Source organism: Neoarius graeffei, chromosome 3, assembly GCF_027579695.1.
Source record: "Neoarius graeffei isolate fNeoGra1 chromosome 3, fNeoGra1.pri, whole genome shotgun sequence".
Lineage (NCBI taxonomy): Eukaryota > Metazoa > Chordata > Actinopteri > Siluriformes > Ariidae > Neoarius > Neoarius graeffei.
The window spans coordinates 78,471,234-78,487,647 of record NC_083571.1 but is presented as its reverse complement, the minus strand read 5'-3'; the positions used below and the strand labels follow the sequence as shown (position 1 = coordinate 78,487,647).

The 16,414-nt window shown below is 41.5% G+C and overlaps 2 protein-coding genes across 3 annotated transcripts in view; one reads left to right on the top strand and one right to left on the bottom strand.

Annotated features, from left to right (window-relative positions):
* fip1l1a (FIP1 like 1a (S. cerevisiae)) overlaps positions 1-4,012 on the top strand; it is a 60,539-nt gene extending 56,527 nt beyond the window's left edge. Inside the window, exons 15-16 of the mRNA XM_060916034.1 lie at positions 3,407-3,547; positions 3,677-4,012. Of these exons, the coding sequence (XP_060772017.1) occupies positions 3,407-3,547; positions 3,677-3,788 (253 nt within the window). The 3' untranslated portion in view covers positions 3,789-4,012. The remainder of the gene's footprint in view (positions 1-3,406; positions 3,548-3,676) is intronic.
* A 202-nt stretch (positions 4,013-4,214) lies between these two features.
* lnx1 (ligand of numb-protein X 1) overlaps positions 4,215-16,414 on the bottom strand; it is a 103,137-nt gene continuing 90,937 nt past the window's right edge. For both annotated transcript variants that reach the window (XM_060917392.1, XM_060917393.1), the window contains exons 9-11: positions 14,531-14,774; positions 8,895-9,053; positions 4,215-7,380 (exon numbers count right to left, since the gene is read on the bottom strand). In XM_060917392.1, coding sequence (XP_060773375.1) covers positions 7,245-7,380; positions 8,895-9,053; positions 14,531-14,774 — 539 coding nt within the window. In that variant the 3' untranslated portion in view covers positions 4,215-7,244. The remainder of the gene's footprint in view (positions 7,381-8,894; positions 9,054-14,530; positions 14,775-16,414) is intronic.

Below are 16,414 nucleotides of genomic sequence, written 5' to 3'. Positions count from 1 at the left end.
AAAGAATGGTTAAAGAAGAATGAAGTTGATGTTTTGGAATGGCCAAGTCAAAGTCCTGACCTTAATCCAATGGAAATGTTGTGGAAGGACCTGAAGCGAGCAGTTCATGTGAGGAAACCCACCAATATCCCAGAGTTGAAGCTGTTCTGTACGTTGGAATGGGCTAAAACTTCTCCAAGCCGGTGTGCAGGACTGATCAACAGTTACCGGAAACGTTTAGTTGCAGTTATTGCTGCACAAGGGGGTCACACCACATACTGAAAGCAAAGGTTCACATACTTTTGCCACTGACAGATATGTAATATTGGATCATTTTCCTCAATAAATAAATGACCAAGTATAATATTTTAGTCTCATTTGTTTAACTGGGTTCTCTTTATCTACTGGTGTGAAAATCTGATGTTGTTTTAGGTCATATTTATGCAGAAATATAGAAAATTCTAAAGGGTTCACAAACTTTCAAGCACCACTATATTTGACTGGGTGTGTGATACCTGAGCATGAAAATTTCCTTTTCATAGAGCATTGCATCAGTGCATCCTGGGACACTGGGTCAGTTGGTAAGTAATGCTAATTTAAAATAGGAAGAACAAAAGTGTGTAAGAAGGTCATTAGTGTGTGTGTGTGTGTGTGTGTACAGAGATGAGGGAGAGTCCGTTAGAAATTTCACTATGACTAAAGAAAGCCTACCACATTTTACAGGATGCTACTGCAAGTGTTTTCAAAATTCAGCTGTTTTTAATGACCTCAAACGTGCATTTATTGTGTTTTGATCTGTGTAGCCTTCTGCTGTTGCTAAATTAGCCGTGTTTCTTATACAAGGTAGGTGTATTTCCAAATACCCAAACCTCCTTTTGCATGGACGCGCACAACTTGCGACATGCAGATCAGGGCCTGACCTGATAAACCAATGTGTCAATATTAGCATGAGCTAATTGCTGATAAATCAGTATCGACGTGTATAAGGGCTGATGAATGACCATTAAAAAAAAGAAGAGATGGAAGTTGGATCCTTTAACCATGTTATGTGTTGTCATTGCATCGTCTGTCCACTAGAGGGCACACTGCAACGCCACTGTTTGCAATCACAACAATCAGCTGACCCAAGCAGAACTGAGCAGAGTAGCAATACAGCCTGTCCAACAGAAGGTGTTCAACTGTTTAAAAATTTCAGTTGTACACAAATTAATGGCATATAGATGTTCAAATTGTTTTTTTAGTTAAATTTTTTTTTTTTTACAGTTCCGATATATATCAAGGAATAAAGTATTCTGAAGTATGTGAATTATATTAACATTGCATATATGCTTTATTGGATTGATGAAGATGGATTAAACATTACTCTAATTAAGCAGGTTATTCCTTGAAAACACTTAACTAATAAATGTAGATGTTTCCAGAGGAATAGTTTTGTATATAGTTATGTATATACTGGATTTCTAATTTAAAATAATTCTGTTGTACACACAGTTCAGTGATTTTTTTTTTTTTCCTCCCCCCAATGTACATTTAAGCCTGCTTGATTTATTTTTGTCAAGTTTATTTGTATAGCGCTTTTAACAATAAACATTGTCGCAAAGCAGCTTTACAGAATTTGAACGACTTAAAACATGAGCTAATTTTGTCCCTAATCTATCCCCAATGAGCAAGCCTATGGCGACGGTGGCAAGGAAAAACTCCCTCAGACGACATGAGGAAGAAACCTCGAGAGGAACCAGACTCAAAAGGGAACCCATCCTCATTTGGGCAACAACAGACAGCATGACTATAACATTAACAGTTTTAACATGAAGTCAGCTTCATTAATGCTATAAGCCCCCCACTGATGGAAACCTGAGTGCAAAACCATTCACGACAACTGCAGTCCCAAAGTCAGCAAGTCAACTGCAGTCCCCAGCCACAAAAGCACTACTGCAAGAGTCCAGAGCGTCCTCCAGGCGCGATTCCTAACTGTCCACATGGGGCCGTCCTCCACAGGAGTGATGTGATGAGACTCCAACCAGACACAGGGCACCAGGATGGATCAGGCAGGTCTGAGGAGCAGAAGAGGTCAGCATCTCGATCCCAGGACTGACATGTAACTCAGAGGGACAGATTGGGGGGGAAGGAGAGAGAGAGAGAGAGAGAGAGAGAGAAAACGCAGGTTGTTAGGTATGGCCAATGTCACCTGAATAAGTAGGAACAGTATACATATTGCACTGAGTACAAGCAGGGACTCCGGCAAAACTAACTACGACAGCATAACTAAAAGGGGAGAGCTAGAAGGTAACACAGGCATGAGAGAGCCCCGGGACATAAAGCAGCAGCCACTACACCGTCAACAAACTCGAGTGAGCAAGCGAGTGGGGGACTGACAGCATCCATACATCCCAGTTTACCAAAACACTCTGTCTGAGGACCCTCCAGATCTACACCTTTACCTCATAAACACCTATTTATTTTGTCCTATTCACAACATTGTAATACATTTTATAATTGAATTAAGATTGTTCCCCCCGGGTGTGTATTGGCCAGTAATACCCATCCATCCATCCATTATCTGTAGCTGCTTATCCTGTTCAACAGGGTCGCAGGCAAGCTGGAGCCTATCCCAGCTGACTATGGGCGAGAGGCGGGGTACACCCTGGACAAGTCGCCAGGTCATCGCAGGGCTGACGCATAGAGACAAACAACCATTCACACTCACATTCACACCTACGCTCAATTTTTATAGACACCAATTAACCTAACCTGCAGGCTTTGGACTGTGGGGGGGGGGAAACCGGAGCACCTGGAGGGAGAACATGCAAACTCCACACAGAAAGGCCCTGGTCAGCCGCTGGGCTTGAACCCAGAACCTTCTTGCTGTTAGGTGACCGTGCTAACCACTACACTACCGTGTCACCCGTTATCGGAAATCAGACCCCCCCCCCCCCCTTTTTTTAATTATTTATTTTTAAAATCGGAATCAGTGCTAAAAATCCCTTCTTAGTCGGATCATGATGCAGACTATAATAAACAGCCCTTTGGCGTTTGGAAATGGTTCATACACAGGGCTTTAAAACACTATCAAGAAAGGAAGTTGAGAGCAATGTATTGACTTCACGTAAACCCGGCCTGTTTGCCTGTTGCTGGATATTTATTTGGTATTCCATATTATAGGCAACAGTCCTAATTCTTCATAGTTTGTTGACGCTATTAAGCAGCCAGAATTATCATGTAGCAAAGATCTGTCCAGCACATGGGAGGAAAATATACCAAGTTAAACATTCTTGGTACAGAGTATAAAGAATTGTTCATTGATGATTTACTAAACTGTGGTTTATACACAAACCCATGCACCATGAGCGCCTTTGTTGCTTGCTAAATTAACCTTTAGGGTAATGCTGTGCTTTTAGTTAATGAATAAGTGTGTATGTGTGCGCAGTGACAAAGGGCATACATCACGTCACAGGGAACATGGTGATCGGGGGAGAGAGAGACACCGGGAACATGATAGAGAGAGAGAAGACCGGCATCGTGACAGGAGGCGCAGAGACCGTACTGAACGGCACAAATCCTCACGCAGGTAGCGCGCACACTTTTCTCACTTGTGTCCTGTTTGTGTGAGTGAAGATGAACGTTAAATAAATCCTATAACTTCCTCTTTTGAGAGACTCCCTTTTAATCTCTCTCTCTCTCTATCTCTCTCTCTCAGCAGTAGCAGTCGGAGAAGACATTCCAGCGATGATGGAGAGAGCCACAGGAGGCACAGTTATAAGCGCTCCAAACGTAACAAGGACAGCACAGACACAGAGTCCACCAACTGACCATCTGCCCAAACGGGAGAGATCGTACGTCTTATCAAGTCGTCTTGAATTATTCACTCTTGAAGCCAGTAGGCGATCAGTGGCTACAGAGTGACAACACTGTACGTTCGTTTGAGCCAGTTGAAGGCCGAGCTCGTACGGAGCCGATTTCTTTTCATTTTAAGATGTTCTAAGAGAACTAGTTGACACAACTAATTTATTATCCAGTTTATGGCAAGACCAAAGACAACAAAATGTTTTTTTTTTTTTTTTTTTTTGGGTTGTTAAGCTAAGATTAATTATATTTTGTGTTGTGCCAAAGTTTTTGTTGTGGTGTGAAATCAGTGTTATAAATAATTTGATAAACCAGTTGTGAGGGTGTGAAAATTTTACCAAACATTAGCATTCACACACACACATGCACACACAGGGTCTGACTGTGACCGGTTTCCTTATCGAATAATTTTATTGGTTTAATCAGAAGTATCGTCAGATACAGAATGCTACACAAGCCATAGCATGAGACACAAGACCACATGGCTTTCCACGATGACCAGCAGACATGAAAACATATCGCGATGGATCTGCGTGTCATCTTTTCTATCTCGCATCTCTGAACACACAAAATCAGCACGGCTGCCAAACTCTCATTACTATAAACACGCGCACGCTATATTTACAGTACCATTCAAAGGTTTGGACACACCTTCTAATTCAATGTCTTTTATTTTTATTAATTAAAAGCCTCTTCATGTCTTAAAGTAATGATGGATGTCGTTTCTCTTTACTTAGTTGAGCGGTTCTTGACATAATATGGATTACTACAGCTGTGGACCAGGACTATTTACTGTATTTTTATTATTTACTATTTGATCAACACATATTAAGAAGGCAAGAAATTGCACTAATTTAACTTTTGACGGGGCACCTGTTAATTGAAAAGTGTTCCAGGTGACGATCTCATGAAGCTGGTTAAGATTATGCCAATTGTGTGCAAAATGTCAAGGTAAACACGGGCTTAGTTAGTAAAATGGGAAACACATTTTGTTTTTTTAAACGCTTTTGTTTACCACATAATTCCATGCATGTTCCAGATGTTATTTCATAGTTGTGATGTCTTCAGTATCGTTCTACACTGTAGAAAATACAAAATGCAGAAAAACCTATGAACGAGTAGGGGTGTCCAAACTTTTGACTGATAGTGTGTGGGTGGGTGCATACACACACAGTTGTGGTCAACTTTCAATTATTTATTTGGACAGTTATTTCTCTGTCACAGAATAATTGTCTCTAAATAGGAAACAAGCAAGAATTTGGTGTACATGTTTGAATTAATTTTGGGTTTTCTGAAATCAACACAGGATCAAAAATATCCATCCAGCACACCCTTATATTTATTTAAACGTCCCTTAGGAAGTTTCACCTTGACCAGACGCTTTTGTTAGCCATTAACAAGCTTCTGAGTTCAGTTACGTTTGTTGGTGTCCTGAGACAGACCTGGCTTTTAAACACAGTCCAAATATTTTCAATAAGATTGAGGTCAGGACTTTGGGAAGGATATTCCAAAAGCTTGATGTTGGTCTGCTGGGGTCGTTGTCCTGTTGGAACTCCCAACTGTGTCCAGGTTTCAGCCGTCCAGCTGAGGGTTTGAGAGAGTTCTGAGGTTCTTCATTATTCCATCCAGTTTGTTTAACCCTGCTGAACAGTTGGTACAGTGTTGTTGGGGCTGAATGCCTCACTTTTACTCCTCCAAACATACCTCTGGTCATTGAGGCCAAACAACTGAATCTTTGTCTCATCTGATCTTAAAACTTTCCTCCAGAAGGCTTTGTCTTTTGTCCATGTGCTCAGCTGCAAACTTTAGTGCAGCTTGAAGGTGTTGTTTTGGAGCAGGGGCTTCTTTCTTGGACAGCAGCCCATCAGTCCATGGTGATGTAGAACTCGCTTGACTGTAGACAGTAACACTGGTGTTCAAGCAGCTTCCAGTTCATGGCAGGTCTGTGCTTTAGTGGTTCCTGTGTTGTTCCTGATGATAATCCGAACCAATTTCCTCTCAGCTGAGGGTGACGATTTGGGTCTGTTTCCAGGCCTTGGCGCAGTGGCTACACCTCCCACTAGCTTATACTTATCAAACAAACCCTTTTTATTTTGGCACGGAGACACTGCCAGCTGTAGTCAGTCATGATCACAAACAGGAAGTTAATAGGCCTTGGCAAGTTAAAACATTTTGGAACTTTCAGCACCACTGAATTTATATTCTAAGAGCATGTGTGTATAATTTTGACCCTGTGTTGATTGATTTCAGAAAACCCAAAATAAATTAAAACTTGTGCACCAAATTATTTTTTTTTCCATCAAAGATATGTTGTTTAATCATTCTGCCACAGAAAAAGAACAGTTCAAAGAAATCACTGAAAGCCCAATATTGCCATGACATTCATGATGAGTGTATGTAAACGTCTGACCGCAACTGTATATACTTTTTTTAAAAGAGCGTTATGAACAATATTTAGTCAGTTTCTTTGTTTTTTCATAGTACTCAGATATATATATATATATTTTCTTTGCAACAGCATATAAAACATACCAACACAGACAAAAAAAAAATCCTACTTTCTCTAGTAGATGAATAAAACGCAGTACTGTCAGAACGAACAAAGCAAAGCCAATGAACCAAATGAAAGAAACAGTCACCATAGTACGAGCGCTTGGAACCCCCCCCCCACACACACACACACACACACACATTAACATTTAACAGCAAAGAAATGTGTGTTCAATTAAGTGCGTGTTCTAACATAGAAACTAACGGAGTTGGCAACCCCAAACTCTGATCCTTAGCTTGAACCTCCACATATCCCAGAAGTCCTTTATCTTCCACCACACTTAAGAGATGTTTGTTTGCACATTGCCCATAGAGGAGTATTTATATACACTTTATCACACATATCATCTCCTCATAATGTGCGACCAAGGTTTTTCTAGGTGCTTTTTTAAAATTATTTTTGATAATTTTTTTTTAAATCATTAGCCCCTTGTGTATGTGGCCTCAGTGAGAGCGGGTGCAGGAGTCTGTTTCCTGTGCCTAAATGATATCAGCAAAGGCGTGGGCTATCAAGTGCACAGGCAGCCAGTGAAATTATGGCAATAGTATCACATGGAATCTTGGGTGTTCAGCCTGCGTCACCTACACACTGGATGATCTCTTTCCAATGGCCAACACCTTTTGTTCAGTCCTCGTGACGAGAGTCTATCATACACTCCACCTTCAGCATCTGAGGTCCATGTCAGTCCCTCATACCTAGATGAGGCCAGAGCACCTTGCCTAACGTTGTATGGCACTGGTCCATTTCATACGACTTGGCTACCATGGATGTCCATGTCCTAAAGCCCATTCATTTTCTGCAGGGACTGTGTGACGCTCCAACCTTCAACATAGGGTCACTGTAATAAGTCCCTCCCCTGCGCAACATGGGCCTATAGCAGGCTTCCTGGCCAGGAGACGATGGTGAGTGTAATACGGCCCCTCAGTTCCTTCAGCAGGCGCACTAGAGAAGTGTGAGTCATTCCCCATGTGCTCTTTCCATTCACCTCCAACAGGATGTCTCCACACCTACAGAAAAAGAAAGATTGTTGGTTGATTTAACTCTTACAGTACCTTCCTACAGAATCCAGCTAGTTCTTTTAACGTCATTTATGAACCCCAATTCCAATCAGATGTTTGGATGTTCTCTTAAAGATACGACAGGAAAGTTGGCTCCTGAGTGGCGCGACACACCCTATTGTCCAGAGGATGCGAGTTGTCTGTGAAGGTTCTCCGTCATCCAGGTCATCATAAACCATAGGTGCTAAAGAAGGCAACTGGTCTTGCTTGAAATTCTTGAAGATGTTTCACCCCTCATCCAAAAGACTTCTTCAGTTCTGTCTGACTAGTGGGGGAGTTCCAGGTATTTATCCTCTAGTGGACCAAAAGCAAACCTAAGGAGAGTCGTTGAGGTCACATGGGTTGTTGAGTCATCCTGTACGTGTAGGTCACTGGGGGCCGGGTGTGAACGGTGTTGGCAGCCGAGAGGGTTGTTAGGGTGATCTGTGGGTCATTGAGACTCTCTGCCATCATGTGAGTCCTTGAAGTCAGCTGAGTCTTGGTGTGGATGTGTACTCAGTTTGCTGGGAAGTGTGCCAAGGACTGCATTGTAGGTGGCTGATAAGTGGTGTCTCAGACCACCTCCTCTGTTCAGTGATAGTCATTCCAGGTTGACATAGATGGCTTCTTTTACTCCTCTTTCAAGCCACCGGTCTTCTCTGGCTAGAATGTGTACATTGCAGTCCTGAAACGAGTGTCCTTTGGTATTGAGATGAAGATAGATTGCAGAGTCCTGGCCTGAGGAACTGGCTCTCCTGTGTTGAACCATGTGGTTGTTTGTGTCTGGATATTCTGTCCACCCTAAGGACCTAAACCTACAGGATGACTCCACGACCCAGGTAACCTCAATGACTCTCCTTAGGGTTGCTTTTGGTCCACTAGAGGATAAATACCTGGAACTCCCCATTAATCAGACAGAACTGAAGAAGTCTTTTGGATGAGGGGTGAAACGTCTTCAAGAATTTCAAGCAAGTCCAGTTGCCTTCTTTAGCACCTATGGTTGAGGATGTGAGTTCAAATCCCAATGATGCCACAGTCAAGATAGCAAAATTGGCCATGCTCTCAGGGTGGGAGGAATGGCGTAGACACTAGCCAGTCACTGGTGTCTGTAATATTATGCATGTGGAAAAGGGCTGACAGCGCTTTCCTAGGAGTGTTACTCTGCTATATGATGATGGCTTCAAGGAAAATGAAAAGAGAGAGTTAGCTGGTGAGTGGGTCACAGTTGGCCAAAACCAAATTGGAGAAGAAAGGACAGGACTAAATAAAATTTTGTTCCCGATTTTAGTTTCATAATACCAATCAGTTTCTATCTTTATGTATTTAAAACACATTTGTAGTGAAAATTTGTCGGGATTTTCTGTAAATTCTGAATGAAAAAAGAAACCCTAGGTTGTAGATCATGACAATGAGTAACATGAACCATTTATAAGCTACAAGGAATTTCTTGGCATAAAAAGTGTTCCGTGTCTGCTTTTGTGTACCGTATCCTGCCGTCATTGTACGCTGGGGTTCCCTCCACGATGGAGCGGATGAAGAAGGACTGATTGCAGTTGAGCTCCTCTTGACCTCCTACGATACTGAAGCCCAAACTCCCTGATGTGCTCCTGCGCAACACTATGTCCTTACAGGTATACAGGTGCCTGCGGGAGACAAACAGTTCGCCTTATCGCACCGAATCACGCCGTCTGCACATCAGATCAGCTCAATCAGGTCAAATGCCTCCATCAGAAGGTTCCTGGTGGTAAAGACCTGAACCTTACAAAAAACTTTCTTGCTAAAAGTAACAGTGAATCTGATACACAGCTCATACCGTATATGCCTTACATACACTTTCTTACAGGCAAGCCGATGTTTATTTGCTTTATCAGTACTTTTTACAATGAATAAAAAAGAAAGTTTCATTATACACATCATTTTGCATCATTTTTATGAAATGTATCTCAATTTAAATTATTCACATGATTTCACTTCCTATAACATCCCAAAAGTGTTTTATGCCAAACTGTAAATTATTAACATTTATTAATGAATAATTAACAATTATTCCATGAAATTGAGTCGTACATGAGCTGATAGCTGACGAGGTGCGTGATTTTAGTGTTGTTTTTTAGTAGAAAGTGCCGTCTTGCTGTCTTGCCGAGGTATAGAAAAGCTTTAGACATTTAATGAATTCTTCCTTGGATATTTCAGTGATGTAATTTTCAAACTACTTCTTTGAGCTTTTGAACCAGTCAAAAAAAATTCAACAAATTTTAAGACTTAAAGATGAAGAATGTAAACAAACCGGCGAAATGACAATAGCAATTTGTGAAAAATGCTATAATAATAATTCGTGGGGAAAAAAAAAGACACATTCTTACCATCAAATACTTTTTCATTCCGTATTTCGTTACTTTCTTTGTATTTTGGGGGGTTTTGCTTTCGAGTAGTTTTTATTTCGTCCTCGGTTGGTTCAGCAACACGCTCCGCCATTTTGTTTTCTCTACTCACGGTATATGAGGTGATAGCCTAGTAGTAGAGTAGCCAATCAGAGCACGCAATTGCTCATATCCAGTGAATATGGATAGAATAATCGTTATTAGTCAGGTTATAGTTATCTTTGATGTTGAATGTCTGTGAAACAAGTTAGTTCCTGTTTATCACGTATCTTTCTATCACTTTCTCTCGATTTGTTCTCTTGCCAGCATCTCTTTTTCTCTTTCTCGCTTGCTCTCCCCCCCCCAAAAGCCACAGCTTATTGTTTTACCAAGAAGCAGGAAAAAACACCTCTGTCCTGAAAACATTCCCTCGTGGGGAAACTTTACAAAGCACTGACACTTGAAAGTTAAATAAATAAATATTATTTCCTAACAAAAAAGTTTATGCTTTAACAAAGAAGAAAAAGTATAGCACATTTTTCTTTTTAAATCCATTTATTATTAGTCTAAGATTAAGTAAAGAATTTGTTGTATGAGTCCCTATGCATGTGCAGTTACTATAGAATTGATAACATACACTTGTGTTCAAAATAATAGCAGTCCAACACGACTAACCAGATCAATCACTGTTTTTGGTGGAAATTATATTACTACATGGCAAATAATTTACCAGTAGGTGTAGTAGAGTCATAGAAAACCAACAGACCCAACATTCATGATATGCATGCTCCTGAGTCTGTGTAATCCAATAATTAAGTGAAAGGGACGTGTTCAAAATAATAGCAGTGTGGAGTTTAATTAGTGAGATCATTCATTCTGTGAAAAAACAGATGTCAGTCAGGTGGCCCTAATTTAAGGATGAAGCCAGCACATGTTGTACATCCATTTCTCTCTGAAAACATGAGAAACATGGGTCGTTCCAGACATTGTTCAGAAGAACAGCGTGCTTTGATTAAAACGTTGATTGGAGAGGTAAAACGTATACTGTAAAGAAGTGCAGAAAATGATGGGCTGCTCAGCTAAAATGATCTCCAGTGCTTTAAAATTGACAGCAAAGCCAGAGAGACGTGGAAGAAAACAGAAGACTACCATTCGAATGGATCGAAGAATAGCCAGAATGGCAAAGACTCAGCCAATGATCAGCTCCAGGGTGATCAAAGACGGTCTGAAGTTACCTGTGAGTACTGTGACAATTAGAAGATGCCTGTGTGAAGCTAATCTATCGGCAAGAAGCTCCCGCAAAGTTCCACTGTTAAAAAAAAAGACGTGCTGAAGAGGATACAATTTGCCAAAGAACACATCGACTGGCCTAAAGAGAAATGGAAAAACATTTTGTGGACTGATGAAAGTAAAATTGTTCTTTTTGGGTCCAAGAGCTGCAGACAGTTTTTCAGACGACCCCCAAACACTGAATTCAAGCCACAGTACACTCTGAAGACAGTGAAGCATGGTGGTGCAAGCATCATGATATGGGGATGTTTCTCTTACTGTGGTGTCGGGCCTATTTATCGCATACCAGGGATCATGGATCAGTTTGCATATATCAAAATACTTGAAGAGGTCATGTTGCCTTATGCTGAAGAGGAAATGCCCTTGAAATGGGTGTTTTAACAAGACAACGACCCCAAACACACCAGTAAGCGAGCAGCATCAGGGTTCAAGACCAACAAAATGAAAGTTATGGAGTGGCCAGCCCAATCCCCGGACCTTAATCCGATAGAAAACTTGTGGGGTGACATCAAAAATGCTGTTTCTGAGGCAAAACCAAGAAATGCAGAGGAATTGTGGAATGTTGTCAAATCATCCTGGGCTGGAATACCTGTTCACAGGTGCCAGAAGTTCTCACAAACCGTGGTTATACAACTAAATATTAGTTTAGTGATTCACAGGAATACTAAATCCTGAAGATTTTTTCAGTTTATACAGTAAATATTTGGAGTTTGTAATGAAAAATGCAGACACTGCTATTTTTTTGAACAGCCCAATGTTCATTTTTCTTCATTTTTTGTAAAGTAATTAAAATATTGATACATTTTTCTTCATGTTTTGATGTAGAATATAATGTGCAGTGTTCCCAATGCATGGAAATAAAAACTATTATAAGGATTTTGAGCTTTACTCACGTTTTTAAACACACTGCTATTATTTTGAACACAACTGTATTAAGACTTCTCATCTCATCTCATTATCTCTAGCCGCTTTATCCTGTTCTACAGGGTCGCAGGCAAGCTGGAGCCTATCCCAGCTGACTACGGGCGAAAGGCGGGGTACACCCTGGACAAGTCGCCAGGTCATCACAAGGCTGACACATAGACACAGACAACCATTCACACTCACATTCACACCTACGCTCAATTTAGAGTCACCAGTTAGCCTAACCTGCATGTCTTTGGACTGTGGGGGAAACCGGAGCACCCGGAGGAAACCCACGCAGACACGGGGAGAACATGCAAACTCCACACAGAAAGGCCCTCGCCGACCACGGGGCTCGAACCCGGACCTTCTTGCTGTGAGGCGACAGCGCTAACCACTACACCACCGTGCCGCCCCAGGAATGTGTATGTATAATAATAATATTGGCTGGCTTTTTTTCATGGTATAATCAGATAACTCATCTTTGACTCGTTCAATATCATGCAAGCTGAATGGAATATATCTAATATACCACAAAAAAAGCGCCAGCCAATATTATTTAAATATAAAATTCATGGTACAGCTGGAACTACTATCCAAAAATAACACACACCTTCTGCCCAGTCAGATTCAATAATTCAACAGCCCTGTGGTGTAAAGTATATTATGTACCCTTGTTATGGTATGCTGCTGATGCTTCTCTTTTTTTCCTTACTAATTATGCTGAAGTGCATTATAACGCATCAATTTTTAACAAAGTAAGGATAACATTTGTATGAATATTGTAGAGTGTAGCCCATGTATGTGTGTCACATGTCACCTCAGGGTTTAGAAGCCACTGAAAGAGCTTTCGGTAATCCCAGTAGTTTTTACGTTCGTATCCTGCACGACATCTCAGCACTGATAATATTTCCTTTTCTATTATTTTCCACTGCAGCACCCATAAAGAGTGCAAACTAAGAATCTCGTTGCCCAAGGAAAGTTTCATCTCGAATATCTTCATTATAAATAATTCCAATAAAAAAAAAGAGACTTATTTAAATCTGTTCACCTCTGAGACTTTTGAAAAACTCTTACAGCTGGAGCAGGAAGTGATAGAGACCTCACTTTCCATTTTTCTCACACTTTCTGAATTAATGTTGTTTTAGTAGTCGCAAACTCGAACTCTTTTCGACAGGGCTGAAACATTATTCTTCATGACCATTTCCACTTCCCTACACACGAAGCGAAGCAGATGGAGGACAGAGATAAAACGGGGAGAAGAGAGGAGAAGAAAGCTGGAATGAATGAATAAATTATCTATCTATCTCTCTTTCTTACAAGGTAAAATTGAAACAAGTCCAGGAACCCCCTCGCACCCAAATCGAATGCAATCCAAAATACTATAGTTCGAGTTGTTCCTGCAGAAATAATAACGTGGTAAAATAAAATGAGCATGGTAATCTAAACCTTGTCGGAACTGCACTTTGAGGTGTGTGGTTATAGAAAATTAATCAACACCTTCTGACCGAACAGAATCAAGCTTTCAACAGAGGCAAAACATGACCGAGCAAGCTGTTCTCAGAAAATAATCAGTGAAAGGGGCATGGCGTGATGGAGGTTTAGTCTATAACTGCACACCGGGAACCGTTTTATTTGACAAAAACGTAAATATTTATTGTGATATTTAACTGTTTGTAGTTGCATTTAATGTTGTGGAACATCCTTAAAGAATATTAGTTCCTGTTTCAAAGCACTGACACTGGAGACTCCTTCCATAAAAGTTAAATCAGCATCTCCTTAAGGCCAATTTATGCTGACAACGCAGTCCTCGCAGACGGTGTCGCAGATAGCGTCTGCGTAGCCCCCCCACCTTCGCAGACGCTCTGCGCGCACCTCCCAAAAATTGTGACCACCGCAGAAGCCTCGCAGACAGCGTCGCAGACAAGAGGGCTCTGATTGGTCCACTCTACATCCGCTGTACACGCACTTCCGCTTCCCTACTTTCCCGGTTTGTTTTGTTTTCACGACCGCCATTTTTAAAAACACGAGCGAAGATGGAGCAGCACGAAGAGCGGTTGATCGAGGAAGTGAGGAAGTACGTACATCTATACAACTCCAGTTCTAGTCATTATAAGTAACCGGAGGATAAATACTCCACTAACCACACCCACCAACTACTCCTAGCGATTTCGCGACTTCGCGCCCCCTTGCGTTGTAGCGGTGAATAACATCGCGCACGCCTATTACTCCCCGCTCAACGATAAATTACAACTGTCTGCGAAAAGCTGTCTGCGAAAGCCTTGTCGCAAGAGCATGCAGAGGCCTTTACACGAAACGTCACCATATCACTGAAAAATTACATGCGTTTTCCTTTGTTAAACAACGTCGCTTTCTTTACTATCGTCTTAGATTACGTACCGACCTACAAGTCCCTGTGAATGAGCTCCTAATGATAATGATAATACATGATGACGAAATGAGAACCTGGTGTTCCTGTCAGAGACCACCAATTAGAATCAAGAATTCACCAGCGCTGTAGTGGGAATAACACACAGTGCTGAGGAGCTACAAGTGTCCAAATTTACCTGGGCAGTTGAAGCCAGGATACCCACAGGGGTGAGTAATCATCGCTGGACAGGGGCATTTTGATGTCTCCAGGCGAGGATGGTGAGGACACGTCAGGGGACAAGCAGTCCACAGAGCTCATGTCAGGTGGCCTCATCAACACACGCAGCACCACAGGGGACGAGGTGTTCTTCAGGTTCGTCACCGCCTCGCTTCGAGTCACACCAGTCAGGTCCACACCGTTCACGTTCAACAGGATATCACCTAGGGAAAGAAGGGGACGTCTTTCATTTGGGGGTCTTCATTATCTGTTTGAGAACGCTACGCAGGCTTTCAATCCATGTCAACTGGAAGGCACAGATGAGCAGAGGTGACGGTTCACAGCTTTATTTAGACCTCATTCAAATATAGAAGGCATTTAGACCCATTCCAGCCTTTAAACACTTCTGTTTTGGAGTATGATCACATATTCATGGTTTGTATTCTTCTTGATGCGACAGTTCTGTGTGTGTGTGTGTGCGCGGAGCAGTGCATAAATCTGCAGATCTGATGAACCTAATGCATATGCATTAACAGGTGCATCTCCGTTACAAACCTTATGTGTGTGCTCAGAAGTGTGTGTCTGTGTATTTATCATCAGCAGGTCACCTTGGTGACAAACTCATTAAACAGTCAATCCACTGATCTGGCCTCTCATTCAGAAATACAGCCGAGTCAGCATACACATACACTCAAAGACCAAACAACTAATACTAACCAAAATTATACAGAGATACACTAGTGCATCTCAAACAATTAGAATACCATGAAAAAGTTCAATATTTTCCATCCGTTATTTAAGAAAGTGAATATATTCTAGACTCATTACACGCAAATTAAAATATTCAAACATTTTTCTATTTTAATTTTGATAATTATGGCGTACAGTGCAAAAAAAAACACGCCTCAAAATATTACAGTATTTCATTTCACATTTGAGTGAAACAGTATAAATACTGTGCATCTCTCGGTCTAGTTCAGTACACACAACCACAATCATGGGGAAGGCTGATGACTTGACAGTTTTCCAGAAGACGATCATCGACTCCCTCAACAACGAGGGTAAGCCATAGAAGGTCATTGCTGAAAAGGCTGGCTGGAAAAGGTGCACAAGCAACAGGGATGACCGCAGCCTTGTAAAGATTGTTAAGAAAAGTCGATTCAAGAACTTGGGAGAGCTTGAACAAGGAGTGGACTGAGGCTGGTGTCAGTGCATCAAGAGCCACCGTGCACAGACGCCTTCAGGAAAGGGGATACAACTGTCGCATTCCTAATATCAAGCCACTCCTGAACCAGAAAAAAAACATCAGAAGCGTCTTAAACTGAGCTAAGAAGAGAAAAAACTGGACTGTTGCTCAGTGGTCCAAAGTCCTCTTTTCAGATGAAAGTAAAGTTTGCATTTCATTTGGAAATCAAAGTCCTAGAGTCTGGAGGAAGAGTGGAGAGGCACAGAATTCAAGGTGCTTGAAGTCTAGTGTGAAGTTTCCACAGTCTGTGATGATTTGGGGTGCCATGTCATCTGCTGGTGTTGGTCCACTATGTTTTATCAAGTCCAAAGTCAATTTTAGAGCACTTCACGCTTCCATCTGCCGACAAGCTTTATGCAGATGCTGATTTCTTTTTCCAGCAGGACTTAGCACCTGCCCACATTGCCAAAACTATGACTAAATGATTTGCTGACTATGATATTACTGTGCTTGATTGGCCAGCCAACTTGCCTGACCTGAACCCCACGGAGAATCTATGGTGTATTGTCAAGAGGAAGATGAGAAACACCCGACCCAAAAATATAGATGAGCTGAAGGGCGCTATCAAAGCAACCTGGGCTTAAATACCACCTCAGCAGTGCCACAGGCTGATCGCCT